General features: G+C 37.3%; 1 protein-coding gene across 2 annotated transcripts in view; it reads right to left on the bottom strand.

The window, feature by feature from the left end:
* Positions 1-24,781, bottom strand: part of ITGB6 (integrin subunit beta 6) — a 42,974-nt gene extending 18,193 nt beyond the window's left edge. Inside the window, exons 1-12 of one of the 2 annotated variants that reach the window (XM_067549377.1) lie at positions 24,721-24,781; positions 23,919-23,998; positions 20,759-20,963; positions 19,288-19,534; positions 18,094-18,259; positions 17,308-17,469; positions 16,474-16,569; positions 9,781-9,870; positions 5,094-5,228; positions 4,446-4,863; positions 2,806-3,028; positions 74-171 (exon numbers count right to left, since the gene is read on the bottom strand). In XM_067549377.1, the coding sequence (XP_067405478.1) occupies positions 74-171; positions 2,806-3,028; positions 4,446-4,863; positions 5,094-5,228; positions 9,781-9,870; positions 16,474-16,569; positions 17,308-17,469; positions 18,094-18,259; positions 19,288-19,534; positions 20,759-20,963; positions 23,919-23,998; positions 24,721-24,781 (1,981 nt within the window). The remainder of the gene's footprint in view (positions 1-73; positions 172-2,805; positions 3,029-4,445; positions 4,864-5,093; positions 5,229-9,780; positions 9,871-16,473; positions 16,570-17,307; positions 17,470-18,093; positions 18,260-19,287; positions 19,535-20,758; positions 20,964-23,918; positions 23,999-24,720) is intronic. The other variant, XM_067549378.1, reaches the window with a different exon arrangement.
* Positions 24,782-26,234: the final 1,453 nt, after the last annotated feature.

Genomic DNA, 26,234 nt, shown 5'->3' with positions numbered 1-26,234 from the left:
TATACTTTTGTGTAAAACTAATGAAAAATAAAGCTACAATTAATAAGGCAGTTAAATAAATAAATGTACAAACCTTCTGCACTGCTGACAGTTGCATCAGCTAATTTACATTTTTCATTGCATTCTCCCTGTGACTGGACATCAGAAGCCAAATGACATTCTATGCAGCTCCTGTGAAAAATCATTTAAAAGCTCATCAATCTCTGTTTGTCAGAAAGCACCAATATAAAGAGGAATATACATGCAGTCTACATTTTAAAAAGAAGCCAACAAAAGATCTTGTGCTATGGATACAGTAGTTCTCAGAAATGTGATATGTATTGCCTCAAAAAAAAAAAAAAAAAAAAAAAAAAAAAAAAAAAAAAAAAAAACCACCCCTGAATAAAGGTACTGTAGTTAACTTTTTTTTCTGCCCTCTTTCTCTCTAAGCTCTTGTTAGTTACCAGACAGAACCTGAGGCAACATTATTCATGTATGTCTGCTAAAGAAATGGAGTTACTCATACGTAACATTCATTTTTAAAGATAATGGTTCTGAATTAAGCCTACACTAAATATGGATCAGGAGAATGTCTATTAAAATGGACTAATTTGATATGGACTTCAATGCCAGCAGGACTGAGCACCTAATATAAATCTTTGTATGTTTAAAATCTCTTAAATAATGTGTTACATTTACAAGTGATTAAAAACGTGTTCAGGTGTCTTAGCTGTCTTTCAAATATGAGTACTTGTCTCAGGAGCTACCATCATAGATGCTAATTAAGTAATGCAAGTTTATTAGCAAAGTAACTTCAAAATATCTTATTTACTTTATTTACTTGTACAATGACTGGAATATTTAAAAACAAACTCAGGTCTGATCCAACTCCCTCTGAAGTCACCAAAAAGTCTCCCAGTGATTCAATGGGAGCTGGAGCTGGTCCAGAGTCTGCTAGTGGAATAAAGAAAATACATAAATGAAGTTAACATAAGAAAATTGTTGTCAAAAAGTATATTGGAACAATTCTAGGTTTAAAGCATTGACTGGATTCAGGGGCTGAGACTCTGAGAACAATGCTGTAGGACTGACTATTTAAAAAAGAAACTGGCCATCACAGTTGTTGCATTGAATTACATACCTCCATGAGAATAATGCTGAGGGTACTGTGATTGCCTTCATGAGATGGGGGTGACCTTATCACTCAGAAGTGAAGCAGTGAATAGAATACATGAGTGGGTAATGGGATAGCCCCTATCAAATGTAGATACATTCAGTGGTGTTGGTGTTTTTGTCATATTTGCCATGTTTCTCAAACTACTGCCCTCACTTTCTTAGCTGCCAAGCCATGTCTCTCAGTCCCCTCTGACCTTGTCTCTTAGTTTAGCAATGTCTTCCACATCTTCTCTCTCTTGGCTTTTTCAGCCATGTGTTTCAGCTGCTGTGACATGACAGAGAAAGAGGAGAGATGGAAAAGGTCTGACAAATGAATGATGTGGAATATATTTTTAATGTGCTAACTCAATGCACATCATATAAGTAAAGATCTTCTATTAGTCTGCTGAATTAGTCAGATTATAAATAGCTCAATATATTTACTGCATAATGTTCTTATACTCAAGGACTATATTTACGCAAAATATTACTTAGCCTATGGATGCAAGTATTGAGCAAACTGTGTTGGCCTTTTTGGACCTGATCCACTAGTTGTATAGATCCATGGTGGTATAAGTTATGCATCATGGAACTGGTTCCTTTCTCATTTACAATGATATATGGAAGATAAGACAATGGAACTCCAAAGGTGAAAAGACAGTGTGGGAGAAGAAGCAGGCCTCGGGTATAAAACAACGTAAGTAGCAGAGAAACAATACTTTAATGTAACTTGCACTGATTTAGCACTCTATGACCAGGCAAAATATACTTTTGCACCAATTTGGTATTCTATGGAAACCAATTCAAGCACCTTGCCTAATTGGGCAGTTGTGCATACTTACATCGGTGCTGAATTTAGCTCTGGAAAATTTGGGGATAGTGCAGGCATTTTAATGTGTGTTTTTAGAACGTCTGCTTTATCTTATACTCTTTTTAGATGCTTTTACCGATATATCTTCCTCTGCCCCCTTAGCGTGCAAGCTTCGCTGCTTTTACGTATCTCAGTGAAGACAAAATCAGCACTACTTTGCCACTTACAATCTACCTCAGCACAACTTACATCTGATGCATAACTTACACCACTGTTTTTATCTACACTGAACTCACCCAGACACTTCCATGGCAGCTGCACCTGCTTAATCCAAGCTGCATTTAGCTGAGTTTGGTATCTGAGCTGGTAAACATGTGTAAATCTGGTGTAGCTTCTGACAGCAGAACTCTGCCTTATGAATCCATAGACATAAGCAAATTAATAGTCATTTGCAAACTTTAGTATATGTTTCTTCCCTGTCTGTTTTCCTTTCTGTGATATTGGCAGTGCCGGGTGATGTCATCATGTTCCATGAACAGATTTCAGTGTTACTCAGCTGAGTTCATTGTGGGGCTTCTTTGTACAACCAAGTATCAGAAGTGAAAACGTGACATGGTGTTCTGTGCCAGCTGAACCTAGGGGAAGTATTTTCCCTAAAGTTCATTTTGAGAGCTAGAGGAACAATGCTGAGAAATGTTTGGTTTCTGCATTTTGATTAGACCCCACAGGAGAAGTAGAGAAGCCCTCAGGTTCTGGCACCAATACCCAGGAAAAACGTGGTGGGAAGAGCTCCCCTGAGCTATTACTGTGCACATCTGAATGAAGCAGAAAATACAAACATGGTAAAAACAGTACATTACCGTTTGGAACTACAAGGATCACCACATGTAGGGCATCTTTCACATGTGCTACCCGAGGCCCCAGGATTTGTGCAAACACATTTTCCACAAACGCATTCACCTCTTCCACTGCACAGTATTCTATCCTCAGAAATGCAGGCGTTAATGTCAGTTGTGCAGTTACAATATTCACCAGTCCATCCCCTGTGGCATACACATTCACCACAGTCACAATCCCCATTACCTGGAAAAGAAATAGTTATCCTGCCATGTTAGGGTGTTCGTTTAAAACTGACAGAAGAGGTCATTACAAGTATTCAGTTTCAGAATGCACATTTTCACTACTACCAGCATCTCTCATGTTAAAAAAAGCCCACCCTATTCAATGTATAGTTAAACATGAAAGGGCCTGATTCACATCTCACTTAAACCAACACAACTCCATTCACTTTAATGGAGTCACTTCTGATATATCTGGGTGGGAAATAAGACTTGATGATCATGGGTCAAGTTGTCCTTTAATTAACACTGGGATAACTCCAGCCTCTCTGATTCACAACTGTGCTACACCAGATTGATGCCAGTTTAACTCCATTCCCATTATTTTGAATGGACTTGCTCTGGATTTACAACACTGTAGCAGACAGAATTCAGCCCAGACAAAGAAAATAAATATAAAGGGCCTGCCTCTGATTTCACTTACATTGATGTAAATCAAGAGCAATACCACTTATATCATTGGCATTACTGGTATAAAACAAGTGTGAGATCAGAACCAGGCTGAAAGCGATTAATTACAGAGGGCATTCTTGGATAATTATCAGACAGAGAAATTGTACAGTTTTGGGGACAGATTCAGAAATGGGTTGGTTTTGATGACAAAATTAGAGAGACGGACAGACACCGAGGAGAAGCCAATAGCTGGTGCTTACGGCACTCACCTGTGATGTGACTTGAATCTCTGTCTCCCTGGTGGTATTCTAACCACTGGGGTACAGTCACTTATTCTCTCTGGTCCAATTAATATTTAATTATTTGTAAAGAATGGAAGAGCTCCACAGGAGAGATTGAGACACTGCTGCTATAGCCTGGTGGTTAGGGTGCTCACTGGGGCCTGGTCTACACTTACCTTAAAATTCGGCGGCAGTCGACAGGAGTTACGTAAGCTACACAGAGTAGCTTGCGTAACTCCCGTCGACTTCTTAACTTCCATTGTGCACGGAGTCTTCATTGTGCTGTGCCACTTGAGGGGGTGGTTTTAACAGGTCGACTTCCGGATTGATTGAGCTGGTCTTCTCTGACCACTCAATTGATCTGGATAGATTGATCTGACAGTGGCGAATTTGCATCTCAAGGTGAGTGCCCTAACCACTGGGATATAGGGTATTCTGGAGTGTGAAAGTCTCGCTCTCATTTTTTTGCAGACATTTTTGAAGGTCCTGGTTTCATTCCAATGTGTAATGAAAACAAATGTCAAAACCTTGCCTTTTTTTGCAAAACAGAATTCTTGTTTTCCAACTAACCCTTATAATTAAGGTATTTTAAAATTTCAGATCTGCACACTCACATCTGGGAATACATCTATAATGAAGGTTACATATATATATATATATATAAAGGATTATAATATAGATGTTAAAAATAGCTTACGGGAGACATACCTGCACATTGCAATCCTTTAAATCTCAGACAAGAGAAATTGTCACATTCACAGTATGGCCCATAAATATTCCCGTACACTGAGAAATGGCAAATACACTGCCCACAGTAACAGTCGCCTCTCCCGCTGCAGGATCCCTGCTCTGGAGACCCTTTACAGGAATTTGTGCTCAGGGAGTTTTCATTACATTCACAGTAAGGACCCATGTAGCCAGGGTTGCAGGCACAGACTCCACACTCAAAAGAACCCTTTCCATTGCTGCATTTGGAACTGTTCATCTCAGCCTCCTTCTGACAGTTACAGCTGCATTCCAGCTGAATATCAATTTCCAGGGCATCACTCAGGCCCACAGGCTTTATTACAATATGCCGCCTACTTTTCTCACAGGTAGGTAGGCTTACTGTCATGTTGAAAGAGACCTGGAAAAGAAAATATATTAACCATTCGTGACTGCAGCATATGAAATGCAAAGAATACTCTGGAAATACAATACACAGCACAGGACAAGAATTTATTAGGTATTGTCTAACTCTCAATTTGTTTCGACGAGATTTATTAAATAAAGGGAGCAAGATTTCTGCCTCGGTGTTCTAAAAGTCTCTCTCAGTTGTATGGGAATGAATGTCATTTGAGAATCTTATCTACTTACTGTGTCTCCCACTTTTATATAGGAACATTTCCTCTGGTGTGGAAAAATGGAACCATTGTTACAGATTGCTGTGAAAGAGAGATTGAGTCCTTCTGTGTCTCCTAACACCTCCAGCTCCACTTCAGATCGTAGCTCCTTAAAGAAAAGAAACATGATGGATGGAATGGTTGCTAATGCTCCATATCTGTGATGTATATTGAAAAAACTCAACCTTATCTATGCAGTGAAGAATTCAGAAATTTGGTACTTTATTTACATACTTCTCTCTTGCAAGAAAAAAGGAAAATGAACAAAAGAAGAAAGTGCAAACTATATCGGCCTTTAGACTACAGTCAACTGGAATATCAACTGAATATCTGATACCAGAGCGACTATATCCTGCACTTTTAGGTGAATGTACTTAATGCTCTAATAAGTCTTCTTTATTTCTAAGTACTCTGCTCCCTTCTGCAGGTTTTAATTTAGCCTTGGTCTTATTGAGAAATTTATACAATCGCATGGCTAACACTGTAGCTTTCCTTGTTTAGCATGTAACCTCACTATCTTTATTCAGGCATAATACCCATTGACTTCAGTTTTGTCTGAGAATGGCCTGTGTGAAGACTCCAGGATTTGGCCTTATTTTTCCAGTGCCAGAGCCAGTCCTAATCCTCTGACTCTGGCTCACTCCGTTGTGTAAATCTAAGTCTCTTCTTCTTCCTGTTTTCTTCTGTTCCCCAGATGGAAACACTTTCAGTTCATGAGCTCTTGCTTGGATTTCAAAACAGATTCAGTAATGCCAGAAATCACACTATCATTTCTTAAGTGAAAGAGACTCTTCAAGTTTCTCCCTGTGTTCCCTCACACTTTGCTTTTTATGTTTAATTCTTAAATACTTTTGCATAACACTTTTGACAATACACTTGGACTTGATCCAAAGCTCACTGACGACTATGGCAAGATGGACTCCTGTGGACTTTAATGAGCTTTGGAATTCAAATCAATAGAGCACCTCAAGACCTCAGATACATAATCCATTTGATGGGAAATTTTAATTAGTGCTTAGGGGATTTAGGAGCACAAGTCCCACTGACTTTCAATGGGATTGGTGCTAAATACTTTAGATGCTTTTGAAAATGTCCACTTCTTAATCTCCCTGGAGCAATCTGGCAGACCCTCAGGTGAGTCAGCCTAATGAATGGGCTCACTCACTTGAGTAAAGGTTCTAGGTTCAATGGGCATTCGCTGAAACTTCAAGTGGAATATGTATAAATCTACATAGCTAACATTCCTGTCTCGTTTGTATGAGCTCTGGATTCTCTAGAATATTATCTGTATATCTTGATTATGTCTAATTTTAATTGTGTCTTTCCATCTGAAAAACCTCACTAAAATATTATTTTAATAAAATAAAGGATAGCAGCACATTGGTTAAGCAAGATGTCTAACATATTCATTTAGCTCCAAATTCACTTTCCAGCACACAGTTTGAGCAACAAGGCTGTGCAGTGAGGATTGGGGGAGGGAGGACGCAATCTCTCTCTCCTAACTGCTCAGTGGTTGCTACTCCAGCTCCAGGCTGAAGTAGCCTCGGTTCTGCCTGCATCTCCCTCTGAAGCGGGAAGATTGGCACATCCTCTGACTTTGCTGTTCCCCAGCACACTCAGATTTCTGCTGTTTAGAAGCACAACAGAACCCCCGAAGAGATCTCTGTTTCAGCTAACAGGGTGTGTGCAACCCATATGTGGCATCCCCAAATCCTGCCCCCTCTCCATGCAGTGGAACCAAATAGTTTCTGCTGCCAGCAGGGTCTTGTGTACCCACATAGGGAGAGAACAGGGATTTACCCCTTAGTTACATTATTGCCAAGTTACATTATCGCCAATTCCAAGCATTTAAAAATCATGAATCAAGCCCCAGAAAATTATGAGATTTGCTTTAATATCATGAGGTTTATACATAATAAATGTTGTGTCCTTTCGATTCACCATATGGTATGGGGATGTTTAGGGTTCACATGGTCAAGTTTTGTCTGCAGCCATGAAGGCTAGAAAATTCCTTAAAAAACAGAAAGCAAAGATTCTTGCACAGTAACTGATTCCAGCAGCTGGTGCTCTAACAAAAGCATCAGCTTCCATGAGAATGATGCTAAAATAAGGAGAGCTGGAAAGCAGACATTATGGGATGTACCACACAGTAGTCTGGGTTTTCAAATTCCTTGCTCTGTCAGCTGGATTGGAGGTCCAGGACTGGAATTGAGGTGCAGTACTGCAAAACTATTTAAAAGTGAATTTGTAATTGTAAGTACAAATTAAATGCCGCTGTGCATAAACCCATCTTCCTTTTGGTTATCACCACATCTCCATTTTCTGTTTGGGAAATATTTTTTCATTAAAAATATGTATCACCTTCAGCTGAAAAGGAATGGAAACCTGTGATCAATCTCCACCCTATTTTTACCTCCATGACTTCAAGCAAAGACTCAAATCCAGTGGGTTGTATGGGCATAACTGAGAGCAGAATCTGGCTCCGGCATACAGTGAGCATTAAAATGTTCCTGCAAAAACACTCAAAGATTTCCTGAATGAAACAGGCATCTGCGGTGTTACAAACTCGAGCCTTTGCCAGCAGCTCTCCCTGATCAACACTGGTGCCTGATCTGTTTAAAATATTATTCCTTCAATCTTTATTACCCTGTAAACCGAAAGGGACCTGACTGCTGGGGAGAGTGGAATTCTCTGTATTTTTAAGAATGCAGGAATAACTTGGGAATCAACAGGCTTGATTTCAGATATAATGCAACTTGAACGAGTGCTTTGAAGATACAGAGCTAATACAGAATTTAACCTTTGTCAAAGCAGGCAGCAACATGCTTACTGGAGATTATGAATCATACTTGGGGGAAACATGAGAACATCTTACAACAAATATTTTGACAGCTCATGGTTTCCTAATTTGCTTACTCCCACTGAAGATTTTAGGGGCCAATACATCTGTGAGTGATATTAATAATAACTTGAGTTTCTATTGTGGTTTTCATGCAAAGAACCTAAAGCACTTCAAACATCTGCAGATTGAACCTAACACCATCTTTCTGAGGTAGATAAGCATTATTATTCCTATTTTACAGATGGGGAAACTGAAGCACAGAGAGAAAACGTAAGTTTCCCAAAGTGACACAGGAATGTGGCAGAGCTGGAACTAGAATCTAGAATTTCTAAGTCCCAATCATGCAATTTTAATAAGTTCACCTTTATTCCCGCCACAATTTCAGCTTTTCTTTACTCCCACCAAATATAAGGAAATGGTGTGGTTTGTTTCATACCAGTAAAGCATCACTTCATCTTTATTTAAAATATTCTGAAAAATAAATCTTACACTCAGGGAGGTGGGGAGGAGGATTTTCTTAGTGTTTGTGTTAACTTGCTTTTTGTGCTTGAAAGAGTTTCAAACATAAGGTAATGGAATAATAAACCTTTAACATTAATAAAGTGGGCATGAATAAATTCTGAAAGGCTGATGGGTCTCTGCAAGTAATTCTCAGCCCTGGGGCCTTGATACATATGTGGCACCAGAGGTGTCTAGCTGTGGCTCTCATTGGTACTCCACTCACTCTCTGCTGTGATGATAGGAACATGTACTTGTGCTGAGCAATGTGTGGGAGATGCCAGGATCCATTTCCCAGCCTCACCTCCCTTGCAGATAAGTAAGTGAAAGTGGCTTTACACCCATAAAGGTGGAGTACCACCGTCTATGTCCTCAAATTCCATCCTCAATTAACCCCGACAGAAGGTATTTATACTTAGTCCTATGTTAAACTCAAGAGGTGAAATCCTGGCTCCACTGGAAGTTTTACCATTGACCTCAATGGAGCCAGGATTTCACCCCAGGTCTATTACAATAGTGGTCCTTTGAGATTAATTTTAAGGTGCCATTGTCATATTTATTTTTCTACATTTCAGAAAATCTGCTAGTCTTTATTAGAAACTCATAGAATTAAAAATATTACAATTAATTTAAAAAGATTTCACAATTGTTGTACATATTAGAAATGTCTCTTTTCAATATAAATAAAGGAGTGAGAATAAAAAGAACATGGGAAATGATAATGACACAGACAGGTTTTTTTAAATGTAGTAATTGCTAGAGTATACACTTGTAATAAAGAAAAGGAAAGAAAAGGGGAAAGAAAACCCAGGGACTAGTACCCAGAATATATTCCTGTAAATGTACCCAAAGAGGTTCCTCTGATTTCAAAGAGCAGGGCAGCCAGGATCTGTTTTATAAACAAGTCTCTGAAAGGCAGAACCAGGTTTATGTCCCTGTTTGCATTTCCCTGAATTATCTTAAACACATTCAAATGTTCTTTTCCTTCCTGTATTCCGTCCTTCAAAAACAATAGAACGACCTCACAGGGGCACCACCATATAGCTAAAGCAGAGAATAGCATTCATCAGATAATAGTGCATTACTTCGAATATTACTGCAAAACAGTGTGATGCACATGCACAAATAACATTTAATCTTCAGTATTCTTTTTTTCAGGACTGACGGAAAGGTCTTCTGTGTTGCTGGGCATCTGTGCACAACGGATATTGTTCTTGTAAACAATGCAGAAATAAAACTGAAGGCATTTGTTTTCACCAAATCACAAAGTAATATCCAAGAACAGCAGGCATGCAAAAAGAGAAGTATGTTATAAACATACCTTATATGCATCAATGATTAATTGGAGAATATTTCCAGAATCTTTCTGAAGTTGTCCAACAGTAGCTCCAGGAATAAGTTTGGCATAGTTCTGTAAGGAGCAAATATAAAACATAGCCTTGAGTTGTTAACAATAATTTGAAAGCATAAATTGGTAATAGGTGGTATAGTCGAACTTGCTGGCAACCTTCCCCCAAACCCATAACTACCAATCAAAAGAATTATGAGTAGGATTTTCAAAAGCACTTAAGTAACTTAAGAGCACAAGTCCTGTTGAAAGTCAATGGAGGAGCACAAGTCACTTAGGAGTTTTTGAAAATCTCACCCTATAGTGTTCTCCAATTAAAATGAAAACATACTATTAACAGCTCTATTTGTTTTTAATAAAAATAATCAGAGCCTGATTCTACTACTCTTACTACCATTATAATGTTATTCCGGTGGGCCCTATATGCATTTGTTTAAGGAACTGTACTTTTCTGAGGCAGGTAAGTGTTAAGTAGCGTACAGTGTGCGGTGAACTAGGGCTTATAGGTGAAGGGGTCATAAAGCCTGAATGAGATCTGTGAGCCTGGAACGTGGGCTCTGAAATATTTGCTGCTGTTTTATGACAGGAATAGAAATACCATACAGATTTACCAATGGTTAGTTATAATTCAGGAAGGATTGCTTGCCTAGTGCCATGATTATATGCTGGTTTTATGTTCACAAAACTGTGGTCATTTAATGTTCAATCTCACCTCAGTGCTGTCATTGTAGCATGACACTCATCAGCTAGTTGTTAGTACTAGTAGCCAATATTAAAATCTCATCTGGTGGGTACTACAGTGCATTTAGGGCCTGAACCAATGTCTATTGAAGTCAAGGGATTCCTTAGAGATAATGAAAAGGGCAGTTAAAAGTGAAAAAGGGTATCATGATAACAGCAGTTTTTTCCTGCCGTTTATAATGCTGATTTTTTTAAACATTAAAAACATTAAAAAAAATCCATAAAGATGGACAATTTGATTCCCTTCTGTCCCTCTTGTACTTTGCACTGCTATCAGTATTATGATTACTTTAAATATTATGTATGAAATACCTATCATTCATGACATTACTAAAGTGTTATGTAAATCAGCAGGATTAAACATGTTTTTGGTTACAACAGGCGACTGGCATGCCCGACTCCTGCGCATAACAGCACTCTGTCTTTGAAAGACTGTTCTTAGGATATAGAACTCTGCATTTTGTAAATATGGGCATTACACACAGGCTGATTAGAAATGAGAGCTGGAGAGTTTGGAGTCTAAAATATCACTGCCTTTTATCTGTAGCATGCAAAACAAACAACGAAGAACATAGGATGTTTAGGGCCATATTCTACCTTTCCTCTTTACATAAAAATGCCATGGATGACAATCTGAGTTCCATGGAAGGCAGAGGTGCAGACTATGGCTTCATTTTAAGGAAAGTTTCCATCTTTAAGCGTATATTTTAATGTTTTTCCATATAAAGTTTCTGAGCCAGATTTATCAGTGTGGTGTAATTGCATGGTTAACATTGTTAAGCAGTTATGTCAGGTTGATGTCTTTGCAATGCTAGTGTGACACAGACAGATAACACCAAAGAAATTGGCCTTCCAACTTTTTAGCATGCATTTACTAAAAAGTTGATTTATTTTATTTACAGATATATTTTCAAAATTCTGCTTTCATTTTCATTGGAGTTAATTTGAAATTACTCCATTGAGGTCAGTGGTACATTTGATTTGCATCAGTGTAAATGAGAGCAGAGTTTGTGACATGATCCAGAGGGGAAGAGTACTATGCTAAATTTAGAAGAACCACGTGACATTTTTTTAACAGACCTTAAGCCTTGAGAGCTTCTAGTGCCATTTGGCTATCATGAAATCAGAGTTTTGAGCAGTTCATTTTTTAAGCTGTATTCTCTTTGGCTAGAAGCAAAAGAAGAATTGCTTTCGAAAGAAAAATATTTTTTGTTTGCATGGCACACATTTAGTTACAAATACATTTTGTTGTTGTTTTTTCCTCACCTTTAATTAGAATTATTTTTTAAAATTTTCTTTATTTTCTGAATTTTCTTTAAAAATAAATTTAAGGAAAAACTGTTTTGCAAACCTCCAAAAATTTTCAAGAAATCCAAAGTTTTATACAAAATTTGCAGTTTCACGAAAACTAAAACACCAGTGGACTCTCCTACCTAGATGTGATACACATTGTCTATCAAAATCTCACAATATCCATAAAAATTATTTTCAAAGAAATAAATTCTTAATTATTAATAAAATATTTATTTTAAAAGAAATAAATTCCTTACTGCTTTAGAAACAGCTATCAGTTGAGAATACTGATACTATTTGGTGAGCATATGTGAGTATATTCCAGAGGAAGGTCTTTTTTGTTTGTTTTCCTGATCTTTTCTTTTTTATAAACTACTTCAAAAGGTACCCCAGGATCTGAGTTCTGACCTTGACTCTTGCTTGACCCTTGGCTCTGGCATTTGGCATCTGACCTCAGTTCTGAGCCTCAGTTTTGATTCCTGGCTCTGACTGTCTTGACCCCTGCCTCTGGAAATCGGAAGTTGATTCTGGTGCCAATCCTTGGTTTCGTTCCCCAACCTGGATATCAGGTGCTGGCTCAACCTGGATGCCTACCCCACCCACCTGACTCCTGCTCTAACTACTAGGCAAGACTGCCTACATCCCGGTTCATAACACTCGCAAACATCTGCAAAGCTACTTCATTATCCTTCAAATCCCTCCTCAAAACTATCCTTTTCTGTGATGCCTACAAAAATCTTGATAACACTTAGGCTACTGGTGAACCTTGACCACAGTCTACCCTGCTGATCAATATTGTCTCATTGTTTCTGTGTACTCTCTGTCTAATTCTATCATGTTTTATACTTCGATTGCCAGCTCTGTGTCTTTCTATTCTGTGTTTGTTAAGCACCTAGCACAAAGGGGTCATGGAACATGACTAGGGCTCGTGGATACTACGATAACATAAATCATAACAATAATAGAATAATGACAACACCGACAGCCTCCTTATATTCAACTAGTCCAGTCTAACAAAACATAATTTCTGGTTAAATTAAGTTTATGTAATATTTGGAAAATGTAAAGCAGTTTATAAGTGCTAAGTGGTTTTACACTAATTCTGATATTTAGAAAAATGTTCCTGATTTTCATGGAATCAGATGGCTTTTGCAATGAAATCTGCTCATTCAAACTTTCAATACTGCCAAATTGTCATTACAAGAAAGATTCCCTATGGATTACAAAAAATGTCTTACAAACTGAAAAATTACATCGTGTGTGTGCAAAAAAATAGGATATTTTGAAAAAAATCTTGATATTTAAGGAGTGTTGTTCCTGCAAAAGTGATTACACCAAAGTATGCCATTAGTTGAAGAGGCATCCAAAAATTTGTACTTGTTTTTTTACATTGAATTAAAAAACCCCATTTTTATGGATATTGTGATGGTAGTGTGATTTTGACAAATTTTATGTATCACACTGAAGAATAGGAGAGTCCACTGGTCTTTTGGGTTTCATGAAGCTGCTAATATTGTTTACAAATCTTTGGGTTTCTTGAAAACTGTCTTTTTAATTTGCAAAATAGTTTATCTTACATAAAATAACTGACTTTGAAGGAAAATTCAGTTACCACCCCTCCAAAAATAATCCCTGTATTTATCTTGCAAAATGGAATTCTAACCTGAACAGACAAAAACCATTCTTCTTTCAAAGTAATTATACTCTTCTTCTAGCCACAGAAAATAGAATTTAAAAATAAAGAGCATTTTAGAATTCTCATTTTGGCAGTGCCAAATGGAACTAGAAACTCACAAGGCTTGAGGTCTGTTAAAAAACCTAAAATCCATTAATTTTCAAGTGTTTTCCAATTTAACACCACCAACTCTCTCACCTCAATCACATTACAAATTCTGCTTTCATTACACTGGTCTAAATCAAAAGTAATGCAACTGAAGAAAATGAAATCACTCCACATTCAGAGCCTAATCTAAAACCCACTGATGACCTTGGATAAAGCCTTTAAACCAATGCTAATGTGAGCAGAATTTGGCCCAGTATCTGCAGATAAAGAAACCAACTTGCTAATCAATATATCCTAAAAAATGGAAAGCCAGAATTATTGGTATGTTGACAAAGGAGGTCAGGGACATCTTGGGGGTAATCCTGAGGCTGCTCTGAGTTATGCTGCCTGCTGAACCAGACTCTGACTGCATCCACAGTTAAGGGGGAAAGTGGAAGCTAGTTTTGCTCCCATTGCTTTAATGCACTAAGGACTGCTCTGGTGCACCTGAAGAGTAAGCCCCAGGTTGTGGCTATAGAAAAAAATATTAAAGCAAAAACATTATTAACTTCAAAATACAAGTTCTTTTTATGAGAGTCCAAACAGCAACCTCAGGGGAAATAGCGCATCCTGAGTTCAACAGATAAGGAACTAGCAGAAGTCAATCAAATATAATCACACTGCAACATATAGTTACATAATCAAAGGGTGTAACCAGCTAAGTATTTATGAGATCCACAAAGCGGATATTAAAATTTTATCATTGCCTAAGGTTTGCTGAGTAGAAGCCTGATCCAATGGCCAATGAACTCTTTCCACTGGCTTTATTGGACATTAGATTAGGTCCTAGACCTACGTTTGGCGGTATCTAGCTCCTCTTTAATTTACTGTATTATTGCACCCAAAAGAGCCTTCCCTCACTGAGTGCATGAAAGTTTCCTTTGGAACTTTCCAGTGGTCACTGTCTGGGCTTGCCAACACTGTTCTTATCACAAGTTTTATGTTTCGGTATGTCTGTGTCAGTTGTATACCGGTATCAAAGTTATCAAGTGGCATGCTTTGTTCACTAGGAACTCCACACTAAAATTTACAGCTAACAAAAAATGTGAGCCATTGTTAATCCATCTATGGCTTTTTGTTCTCTTTATTTTCTTTATCAGAAAAAGTGCCACCATTTTCTGTCTTGTACAGCCTATAGCAATTCTTTTAAACATACTCTATCTACTGCTTTCCTCTTTTCCATGTGGCATTCTGTCAATTAACTGAGTATTTGCTATTATTATTCCTTGCTCACATTCTCACTAACCTGCCGGTTAGATGGACAGTTAGTCAAAGCAAATACAAAATAATCAAAAAATAAAAATATCAGACTTTTATTACTGTCTTTCATAAACATCAAACATTAAGGGGTATATTTAGACCGATGGGACTCTACTGTCACATTCTCCATCTGTGTTAATCAATCTCAGAATATAAACCTAGAAGTCTGATTCTCCCATGCTTATGATTATAAAGAAAACATAATATGACAATATACATCTGTGAATCAAGATTATAAACTGCCAACACTGAAGTCTGACCTAGGGTTTGTTTTTAGACACTACAGATTTCTTCTCAACAACCCAACTGGGCAAAAATATACCTAATAAAATAAGATGGATCCTGGCAGTCCTCTTGTGGAGGGTCTCTGCGCCTACCTACTGCATAGCTCAGAGTGAATCAAAAAAGAGGAAAAGGCACTTATGTGTGAGAGGAGCTCCATGTAAAAATTCCCCAAGGATACTACATTTCCGACTCTCTCCTAACCCACACCTCTGCCATGACTCCATGGTTTCTACCTCAGTTCAGGCGCAGTTGGACGGAGTACACTATAGGCCAACTCTAGCATGGCTCATCAGAGAGATTTGTTGCCAGGGAGACTGGAACCAGGGACTGCATGGATAGTTCGGTCTAGGGGACAAAGTGGGGGTGTCTGGAGAAAACGGGCATGCCAGACACAAGTTATGGCTGCTTTAGCTTCTCTGAGGGATGGAACTGCCTCTAGCCAAACCCTGAATAGATGCACAAAGGTGGTGCAAAGTACCCGTTCCCCTCCTTGCCCCAGTCCCATTTGCAATAAAATGGTCTAATCTCCTCTCTCTCAGCTCCCATTTGCCATGCAATGACATTTTAAACAAAAGAGTCTTCATGTAACTGAGACTTGTATTCTTAATTTCAAACACTGCTAAGTGTCTTTTCTCCCTTCAGTGCATACAGGCAATTAGATGTGAGGGGGAAGAGAATAGTCTCCCCTTCTATTTTGCCTTTTTGTACTTTTATATTTCCTGCTACTTTCCCATTTATCTCACTGAAAAGAAATTTCAAACTGAAGAGCAGGAAGCAAACTCTCAGATCACATGAAAATACATTATCTGAGAGATGAACAAAACACTTCATGAAGACATTTTGTTTCAAGGGGTGTCCTTCTCTTTCAGGAGAAAAAGCAGGCTCGAGTATTAGTATCTAGCATCTTAAGATAGAACTGTCTAATGCTAGTGATTATGCTGAACAGTTTAAATAAGCTTTAGGGTCGAACATCCTTATCTACTATGACTTAAAAAGTAGTTATTCACAGTGTGATTCAACTTAAAATCCAATTTACTATTACATAAAGAACCATAAAATCAGTACCTGATGAGGCGATTTCAAAGTAACTGTGTTTTTAGATATTCTAAATCTGGTATCTAATTTTCTAGCTACTTTTTAAATTGAATATGCACTTTGCAGGGTCGAATCCTCAATGCTAGACTTCTCAAGCAATACTGTATAAACATGATATGAAGGAACATTAAAGCAAAACACTGGACAGTTACAAATTTTAGTCACCTCACCTCATATAAGTAAACTTGTTCCTTTGTTACAGCAAAAATTAGTAAAACGTTATTTTGCACAAGCTTCTCTGTTAGTTGTCCAATTGTTGGATACTCCTGAAAACAAATATAGAGAGCCAAATCAACCCCTGTTTTACAGAAGGGCCAAGGAGTTAAAAATAGTGATATAAAACATTGCATGTTATCTCTAATGAAAACACATTCATACCGGGTTCAGTTTAATAAAAACCACGTAATTACACATGACATGTGCACAGAGTAAGTCTGTATGTGTACGTAGAGCCTTTCCTTCTGGGGCTCACATTACTCTGAAGAGATTGAGTGATCCACCTGTATGACATGCTTCGATGACTGTGGTCAGGAGGCTTCAGTTCACATTGGAACACAGGCCTTTGGAATCCTTTTTAAATCTCTTAATTCTTGAACTTATTCCAAATCTAACATAATATAACCCTATTAAATAACAGTATTAGTTTGAGTACTTGAATCTTAGTTTGAAATGTTTTTTCTGACCTCAGCAGTGTCCTATACATTCCTGAACCACTCCTTAATTCGCTTCCTTCAAGACAACATGATGAAAGAATGTTTTTGCTCCACTCTGGTGGATGTATCACTTTTTCTAATCATAACATGTTCTGAGATCACTTATGTCAATATGCTATGTTCTTAGTTCAGTTTTTATGAAAATATATTATTAAAATTAAAATGAATGACATCAAATGACTGGATTTCCCAACTCCCACTGAATATCACTGAACACTATCATTAATATTCCAGTTCATCTTTCCTGTACTTTAAAATTCCACAATGAAAGAATGGTACAAAGCACATTACCAAGACAGTTGACATGGAATATTCATTATTGTGGTCCAAGTGACAGTGTCCATCATTTGGGATAACAATCCCTGCCAATTTACTGTCCATCCCAAAATGGGAGTCAGCATCACTCACGAACACCAGCAGATGTAAAGAGTCATTCCTCCACCCAATTTTTTCCTGTAATTAAAATGTAACAGGTTAGTATAGACTTTGATTCTATTGATAGACATAATACAGGATGATGGGGTATAAGACAGAAGAAGAGGTCTTTAAAAAGCAGTGTTCTCTCTCCTCTAAGCAAACATCAAAGATATCCTGACAATTATTTAAAAGAGGAGTTCACCCCATTGCCTCAGACCAACATTTCTCCTCTTCCCATTGTTGTGTTGTTGAATGAAATGTGCTGGTTATATAGATGTAAAATATTGTTAATCATTAAAATATTGAAAGAGAAAAAATTGAGGAAAATATTATGATTATGTAGTAATTGTATTACTTTTCATTCCCCACAGACACCTGATTATTACATGATCAGTGCTTTTAAATCAATGGAAACTACACAACTGTCATTTTTTTGAACGTGTGCGTTTAACTTGATTACACTTTTCAAATGAAAGAAGGGATCATATGAAAATACTTTTACAGTCTGACCAAAGGCCCACTGATTTTAGTGGAGTCAGATCAGGGTCAGACTCTACATTTTGAGAAAACAAGGACAGCTTATTTTTTTAAAAATACCATAAAAATAGTATTAACATTAAAATGTGGACTAATAAACATTACACCTAACGGTTTCATTACCTTGCAAACAGCTGCCTGCATAATTGCATCAAATCCTCCCTCTGGAGTGTCTATATTAGCTGAGATTTTCTGTTCTTTCACAATTTCATTGAATCTTTCAGCATCATTTGTTAATGGCAAAACATGTTTGTATCCAAAGGTGGGTAAGCAATCATATGGAACACTTCTATAAAATAAATTATATATTTATGTCTATGTCTTATGGCTAATGCAGAGATACAATGCACACACTGTAGTTCCTGTATAACTCTATCTAGCTTAGTTTTCATGTGCACATCTCTTCTGTGTAACTTGTTTTATTAATATAATTGCTGAAAGTAGTACCTTCATAGTTCACTGACACAGATCAAGTGAAAAAACTTCAAGATTAAAACATAACATGGTACTCAATTTTAAAGAGATAAATTGTGCATTTAGATATGCTGTGGCTAAAGAGTGGCGTGTAAGCTGCACTTCCCCAAGAGTAGCCCTGGGAGGCATTGTGTCCCAGGGATACCCTGAAGTGGCATAACTCCTCCTGTGTTCCCCTTGTAATCTGCTCCAGCCCTTTACAGGGCATACTCCCCCTCATCACAACCAAAGTGGCCCACTGGGCTCCTCTCCACTTGCTGTGAAAGGAGAGTAACAGGCATGTAGCCCCCACTCTCCCTAAGCATCCCAGATTTGTGATCAGGGCAGGACTCAGAGCATGGGGTTTGGGGGACTATGCCTGGTTCTTAGCAACAAATAAATAATAAGAACGACATTAATAAATACAATGACCTGTTATTTGTTATTTTTGAGTACCCAAAAGCTGTAAAGGGTCACCATAGTTTTGGGTACTGAAAAATAATCCAGGATTTTACTCTCTCTCTCTCTCTCTCACACACACACACACACACACACACCTTGAGTAGCAATGTGTTAATCAATCAAACACACCTGTAACTAACAGGAAAATCTAAACAGCAAGTAAAAAGGCAAACCCCTTCCCCCTACACTCTCCCTCCTTCCAACAACCCAATGTGGTATAGAAAATGACCAGAGTATGAACCTAAGAGCCAAGTCCCATTTGCTTTAGTCACCCAACTGCTATTGAGTAAGGGAAAAAGGCTCCAATGAGGACAGTGAGCAGGATTTTGCCCCCAAAGATCAATCTTATCTGTGTTCCTAACATTAAATTATAACACATACATAGGTGCTTTCTTTGCCTACCTGCAAGGATTGTTTATTTCTTCAGCCATGGTTTTGATGAATGGTGAAACTGGTTTTTCAACAAAAGACCCAAAGCCCAGTCTAAAGTTGCTTGTTAGTTTAGACATTTCTTTGGACAGAGTTGAACCTAATTCCTTTATTGTATTCAGATCATCATCCATGGAAGCTGAAAGGTCCATGAGGTAATAGAGATCAACTGGATAATCTTCAGTCTGCCGAACTTTGATCTCTATTGTTTCTTCATTTCCTAGAAAACCACAGGAGAAAGGCAGAACAAATTAACACATCTCACTTTAGACAAATGTTATGAACAATATAGCAATGATGGTGTCTGTTTGTTCTTAATGCTACTGTGTGTGCCATTGGTAGAATTAACAGAAATGTATAAAATTATCAATACAAATTCCAAACAGAAAATCTGAAAGGCCTTAAGTAGATGCAACGTTTTCTGTACCACTCAAGTAAAGTAGCAACTTCAGGTTTAGAACTATTTGATTGCTGTGGATTTAGTGTGTTAGAAAAAACAAATGGCAGAGTGCAGCTTTAAAACCTTCAAATATGAAACTATAACTAAGTAGAAGCTAGCACTTGTAAAGAGTATGAGGGTTATTGGTCTGAGCATGTGACAGAGAATGGATTACATGTGTGGTTGGATTCTATTCCTGGTTCTAATACTTACATACTGTGTGACCTTACAGTGTGTTTCTTAAACCTCTCTGTGCCTTATTTTCCCTAGGACAAATTCTGATGTAAACCCACAGTAACACTATAGATCTCAGGGGATTTTGCAAAACACTTTTTGATCCTCAGAAAAAAACACTATAAGGCAGATTCTGTGCTACAGCTCAGATTTGCTCAGGGTAGCAATGAAGAGGTGAGACACTGGGAAGTTGTCTTTGGTTGCAGCTCTCCAATTCTTTCCACAGCTTTGCCATGGACTGGGTGCATGTTAGAGCAGCCTCCTGGCTCCTGTAACCAATGCCAGCTGGCGATATCCCATGGGATAGTTTGTCTACTGTGCTATGGTCATTGCCCCTTCATTTCCATCCTCAATTCACCTCTTGCATCAGGGGTACAAGTGGAGTGGTATAGGAGCTAACTCTTCCGGCTCTGTACCCACTGGGGGAATTCCTAGCCAGATAGATGTACGACATTTCCATTCCTTTTGTGCTGCCTCCATGCCGGGAAGAGAATAGAGCAGGGAAATTAATCTCCTTTTACATAAATGCAAAGTACTCTTGGGGGTATTTAAATAATGTCAATATTAGATGTATCCATCAGATTAATGCACAATAAATATTCACTAGGTCTTATTTGATTACAAATAATGGTTAATTTTTAACTTATTAATACATTTTATTTAAATACAGTAAATACGTTCTGTTGTTCAGATGATTAACAATTTAGTCTGAGAAATCTGGAAAGATAGCAGCAGCAGGAAAGGATCACAGTTATGAACTGAATAACTTACCTGGTCGCAGTCTAAAAGTTAACAGTTGAGGGGAAATCTGTGTCACATCAGAGTTATTCTTCTGGATTCCTACGCTAAGGGGCTTATTTTTGTGAATTTCTACTTTAGAAATGGGAAATTCAATGAAGTTCAACTGACATCTTTTTGACAAAAGATTTTCTGGAGTATCACACCTTCCATGAATTCCAGATGAGTCGGTATAATTCTGAAACAAAGAGCAGAAAGAATGGAAGAGATAAATGTATTATTGAATAATGGGAAATAAATTATTTGTGCATGATGAGCAAAATGCAGGGGTGATGGACATTGTGGTGTAAGTTACAGACATTGCGGCATAAGTAAGCTGGGAAAGAAATGGGTGTAGGTGGCACAACAGTCTAAATTTGCACTTATCAGGCTTTTCATAGGTGTGCAAAATTAACGGCGTTTACACTTGTTTGGTATCCTAGTTGGACCAGTTGTATTGTTGATGTATGGGAGTTGTGTCACTTATATCTGACACGTATTTGGCCCCAAGAGAGTTCGGGATGGTGACACATAAATTAAAGCGTATGTTGAGTCTTACCTTAGTTGTTTTTCCTGCTGCACCCTTCAACACTATTTTTGGTAATTCAGTACTCTATACAATTTACACCTGTTTTCTGATCATCTTACACCTGATATTTAACTATTTTCATGACCATGAATTTAGTCCAGAGATATACGTGGCATTTGTATTCGCTTCTTGAATTCAGCCCTGTGTGCTATTTGGCCTCCTCCCACACTGACGTCAACAGGAGACTTTCCACTGACTTCAATAGTCTTTGGATTAGGCCCTGCACTCTGACTCAAGCAAAACTCTCACCAACTGGAATGGGAGTTTTATCAGTACATATTACTCTTCATCTTCAAAGCACTATACTCATATTAATTTTCACAACACTGCTGTGAAGTATTATCATCATCGGTGTGTGAAAACTTTGGCAGAGAGGCTAAGTGATTTGACCAAGGCCACAGAGGGAGTCCATGTCAAAGATGGGATTAGAATTTGGAAATTTCTGGTGTCTAATCCTGTGCTCATACCACTGGTCCATATTCTTCTCTTGTGCCTGTATAAGGAATTTAAGCTTTGGCCCTTAAACTGCAAATGTCCCCTGAATTTTGTCACTGAGAAACATTCTGTTAAAGTTTACAGCAAAATTACTTTAAATCCACAAAAGCCCAGAAATTCAGTTAAAGTTAGGGCTCTGCTCTTCACTTCCCATGGGGAGTCAAATTCTGTTCATGAATGTGTGTCTCATTGATTTCAGTGAAAACAATGTGGACGCATATGAGGGAGAAATTTGTCTTTCTATACTCGGGCCACGTCTGATGTCTGTTCAGACAAAACACCTATTGACAACAGGATCTAAAAAAAATCAGTGCATGTAACAATCACCTATTCTTATGAAGCTCTTGGAAAGAAAACCATATTGTCTGCTGTAGCTAAACACTTTGAATTTTTTGTCTTTTCAAATCACACATTATTAGGTAAATGAATAGTTCAGGGCAAGTCAGACTGTGTATTTTTATCCAATACACTATGATAACTCCTTTGGAGACGTTTATTAAATCTAGCTTGACACTAAAATACGAAGTCTTTTAAATATGCTGATTCTTTGCCTGCTGTGCTCCACATCACACAAATGCTTCAACATGGGCAGACGTTACATTCATTCCACAGACATTTCCAATAAGTGCACATGATCTATACATGGAACTTCCAAACTCAAGAACTTAGTAGCTTTCCATTTGTGTTTTATGAAAACACCCAATGGCAATTGGCCTAAATATGTACTTAAATAGCATGGAAATTTTCATATTAAGAAAACCCTGCCTTTTTGAGTTATATAGGAACTTTAAAAAACAAAAACAAAAAAAAACCCATCGAAAACCACTTTTGGGGCGAGGGGGGTCTTTCCTAGTCTTATCCCTTGCAAATTGCTACATTGATTTTAGTAAAAAATTGGGTTAGAAAAGAGGGGTATGTCAAGAGGGGTATTTTTAATGTTTATCTAAAACCCCCTGAAAGAAAGTCTTTATAAATGATTTAAAGAGTGCCATAAAAGAAAGCTGCAGAGGCATGAACAATAAACCATCACACTAAAGTATTTTAACATACATTATGTATCTCTCTCATATCTGATCCATTTATTGTGTTTAAATATTTATTACATGCTTAGGCCCCGATTCTTTGACGTGCTTAGCACCCCCAATTGCCACTGAAATCAATGGCTAGGGTGTACAGTCCCGTATAGGAATAGATCCTTGGATAATCAAACACAATCCAGTTGACTCAGACATCATTTTAAGAAGTTTTGCAGTACAAACCCGGCTGGTAAATAATTCTAAAACTAACTTGTCATTGACTGGCTAGCTGTTGGCTGAAACAGATCCACAAAACTCTGTGTTTGTCTGTCTGTATTTATAAGAGCGAAGATTTCCAAAATCTCAAGTTAGGCTTCTAAAAATCATATTTAGGTTTCTAAATAAGCAGCCAGATTTTCAAAAATGTTAAGCTTCCAACAGTTCACATTCCACTTTAAAAGGAAGAGGCATGTCGCTCTCATTTGCTTATTTTATTTATTTATAGTCATTTCTATTGAGTTTTTAAATCGCAGTAGCCAACTGGTTCACAAACATTAACAAACTGAGGCTCAGAACACCTGCACATTCCTATGCACATTTTACAGATTAAAAACTGAACTATGGATAACTTAAGTGACTTGCCCGGCGTCACACAGGAAGTCCGTAACATAGCTGGGGACCAAATCTAGATCTGTTTCCCAGCCCCATATTTTAGCCACAAGACCTCCATATCTTGGGTACTCCATCCTGTATCACAGGAGCTGTAAAATCCCACCATAGTCATTTCCAAAATAATGACAGCTGGTCTTCTGATAGGCTAAAATCTGGGGATTTTTTTAAAGAAACAGAGAACAGTGAACAATAGATCATAATTTCCAGATTTACCACTTTTGATTCCCAGAGAAAGATGGACAGGCATTTTTTCTCCCTCTAAGTTCTTCATGCATTACAAAAGCACTGGCTGACCCAATTAATTCAATAATTCCATCACTCACAGCCACTACAAACACTCAGATTGCACAGCTTTGAAATGTTTTGAGATCATTTACTTTACCTCTTGAGAACACCACGCACACTGTGGTCCAGAAAGCAAACACTCTTCACAAGTCACTGCACTCCCTGGAGCACAACTTCCTATATTTAACCCAGGAAGAGAAGAGATTAATAATGGGTTTAATCATTCTATTTATGAAATGATCCATTTCGTTAAAAATATTGGAGATAAAAAATAGTGACACATTTGGACATACTTAAGATTATTGATAAAATTCCATCATTACAAATATTTATATTGGTTTAATATTTAACTTGATCAATATTTACAATATTACTGGTTATTAATAAAAAACTTGGGGACATGAAAGTTACTTATCTATGAAAAACATGCATACAATGATTGGTTTTCTGAAATGCATTTCATAATTGTTAAATTTATTTAATCATAACTAAAATTTTTAGAAAAATAGATCTGTGTACATTGTACACATTACAGTTGTTTCATTCTGCTTTCCAATGTACTTGCTCTAGAAGTTAAAATTATGCCAGGTTCCATAGACACATGACCAGAGTCACAGTGGTAGTGTGAAATTTCATGATGGATCAAATTCAGATTTGTATAATTAAAATGGTTCAAAAGCCTGTGTGTTTGGTGCAAGAAGTTCTATATTATGAACAGATGTACTCTAAATACATTCACTGCCTATACAGTCATACTAAACTCTGTTAAAAACATTCATTAAGCAAAAAGGAATGACTGGACACACAACATGGGAAGCTAGTTAATATAAAGTTGTTAAACAAAAAACAATGTAAAATATGCTTTTAAAGAAGTGGATTTCACTAACTGTAAGCCTTACCTTGTACATTGTTATTTCTTTGCAGAAATAGAAAGAACAGGAAAAGCAATACAATCCCCATTCGTTTTCAGTTCTGGCTGTGTGAATTAAAAGTATAAAAGAATAAGTAGCTCCAGGGTAAAATGATTAATATGGAATGTCGTTAAGGTCATAGATTCTTGAAGTGTGTATTCTAAGATGATACTTACACTGGTTTGAAGAGAAACTTCCAAACTATGAGGACAGAACATTAATACAAAGAAAACAAAAGCTACCTGGATAGGTAAAGACGACAAGCTGTGTATAAAAGCAACTTCAACATGGTTATGGAACTTAACACTGTTCTTTATCTCACTTCCTTGTTTTCCTTATAAGGAAAACAGGTATACAATCATAAGAAGGTGGGGGAATTCATTCAGGTACTGATTTTTTTGTTAACACTTGCAGTCTCTCTGGGTCCTAGAGAAATCTGTCCAGGAGATCTTTATCAAGTGTAATAACTCTAAAATACAGTTACTCCTCTCACTGTTTGTTGACCAAGTTTAATATACTGGCAGGTTATACAATTAGCAAAGTGAATATACCTGGAAAGATGTATAAATCCCATTTTTTCACGTTTCATGTTGTGGAATGAACCTTCTAAAACCAGCTGTGAAAAGAAAACAAATAATCATAACTTATTATAACACTATCATAGAAAGGCTTTTTTAGGAATTCAAAATACCTTGTTTTCCTATGTAGAGTTTATATATTTTATTAGCATTATAAAGTGAAAAAGAAATAAATCAAACCTACATTATTGTGAAATGCAGTCACTATTGTACAGGTATGGTCGTCTGAACGTTACTATCCCAACAGAAAGTGTCTTCTGCAATGGAATTCAAGGTAAATTCCCCCTGCAGCTATTAATACATTCAGGTAACCATGACTAGAAAGAGGTTTTCACTGCATTCCAAAGCATTTGGGAAACAAAACAAAAAACAACAACAAAAAAAAAAAAACCAAAAAACCCCACCCAACCTTCATAACTGTGAAGCAAGAGCAGTGAGTACACGATGAAAGGGAAAAAAGTATGATTAGAGAAGGGGAATGGTGGCTTGAACGCCAGGCTTTGATTCCTTATTCTGCCACTGACTCTCAGTATACCCTTGGTAAAACCACTTAATCTTTCTGTGCTTCAGTTTAGTGATCGGTATACAAGGACTAATATTTTACGTCATAAAGATGCTGTGAGGTGGTTTCAAACACATTTAACATTTAACTCTTTCGAGGAAAGATGAAATAAGTTCATACTATTATTATGAAAGGATATTTAAAATTTGCTTTTATGGTGTTTTATTTTCCCCTTACTTTTATCCTTTTGTCTTTATAAGTTGTTTGGGACAGGAACTCTCTCTTCATAATGTGTTTGTAACAGCACATGGCAAGCTTTAGATTCTATTGTAAAAATGATAAGTAATGAAAACAACAAGAACCTGTGTACCAAAATAAATCTTACAAACACGTCATTTCTGTTTGATCATTTTAGTATTAAG

This window comes from Emydura macquarii, unplaced genomic scaffold (assembly GCF_026122565.2).
Source record: "Emydura macquarii macquarii isolate MOO-44397 ecotype Brisbane River unplaced genomic scaffold, CSIRO-AGI_Emac_v2 contig_1253, whole genome shotgun sequence".
NCBI classification, from domain to species: Eukaryota; Metazoa; Chordata; order Testudines; family Chelidae; genus Emydura; species Emydura macquarii.
Note: the sequence above shows the minus strand (reverse complement) of the source record. Positions and strands in the feature narration are given on the sequence as shown.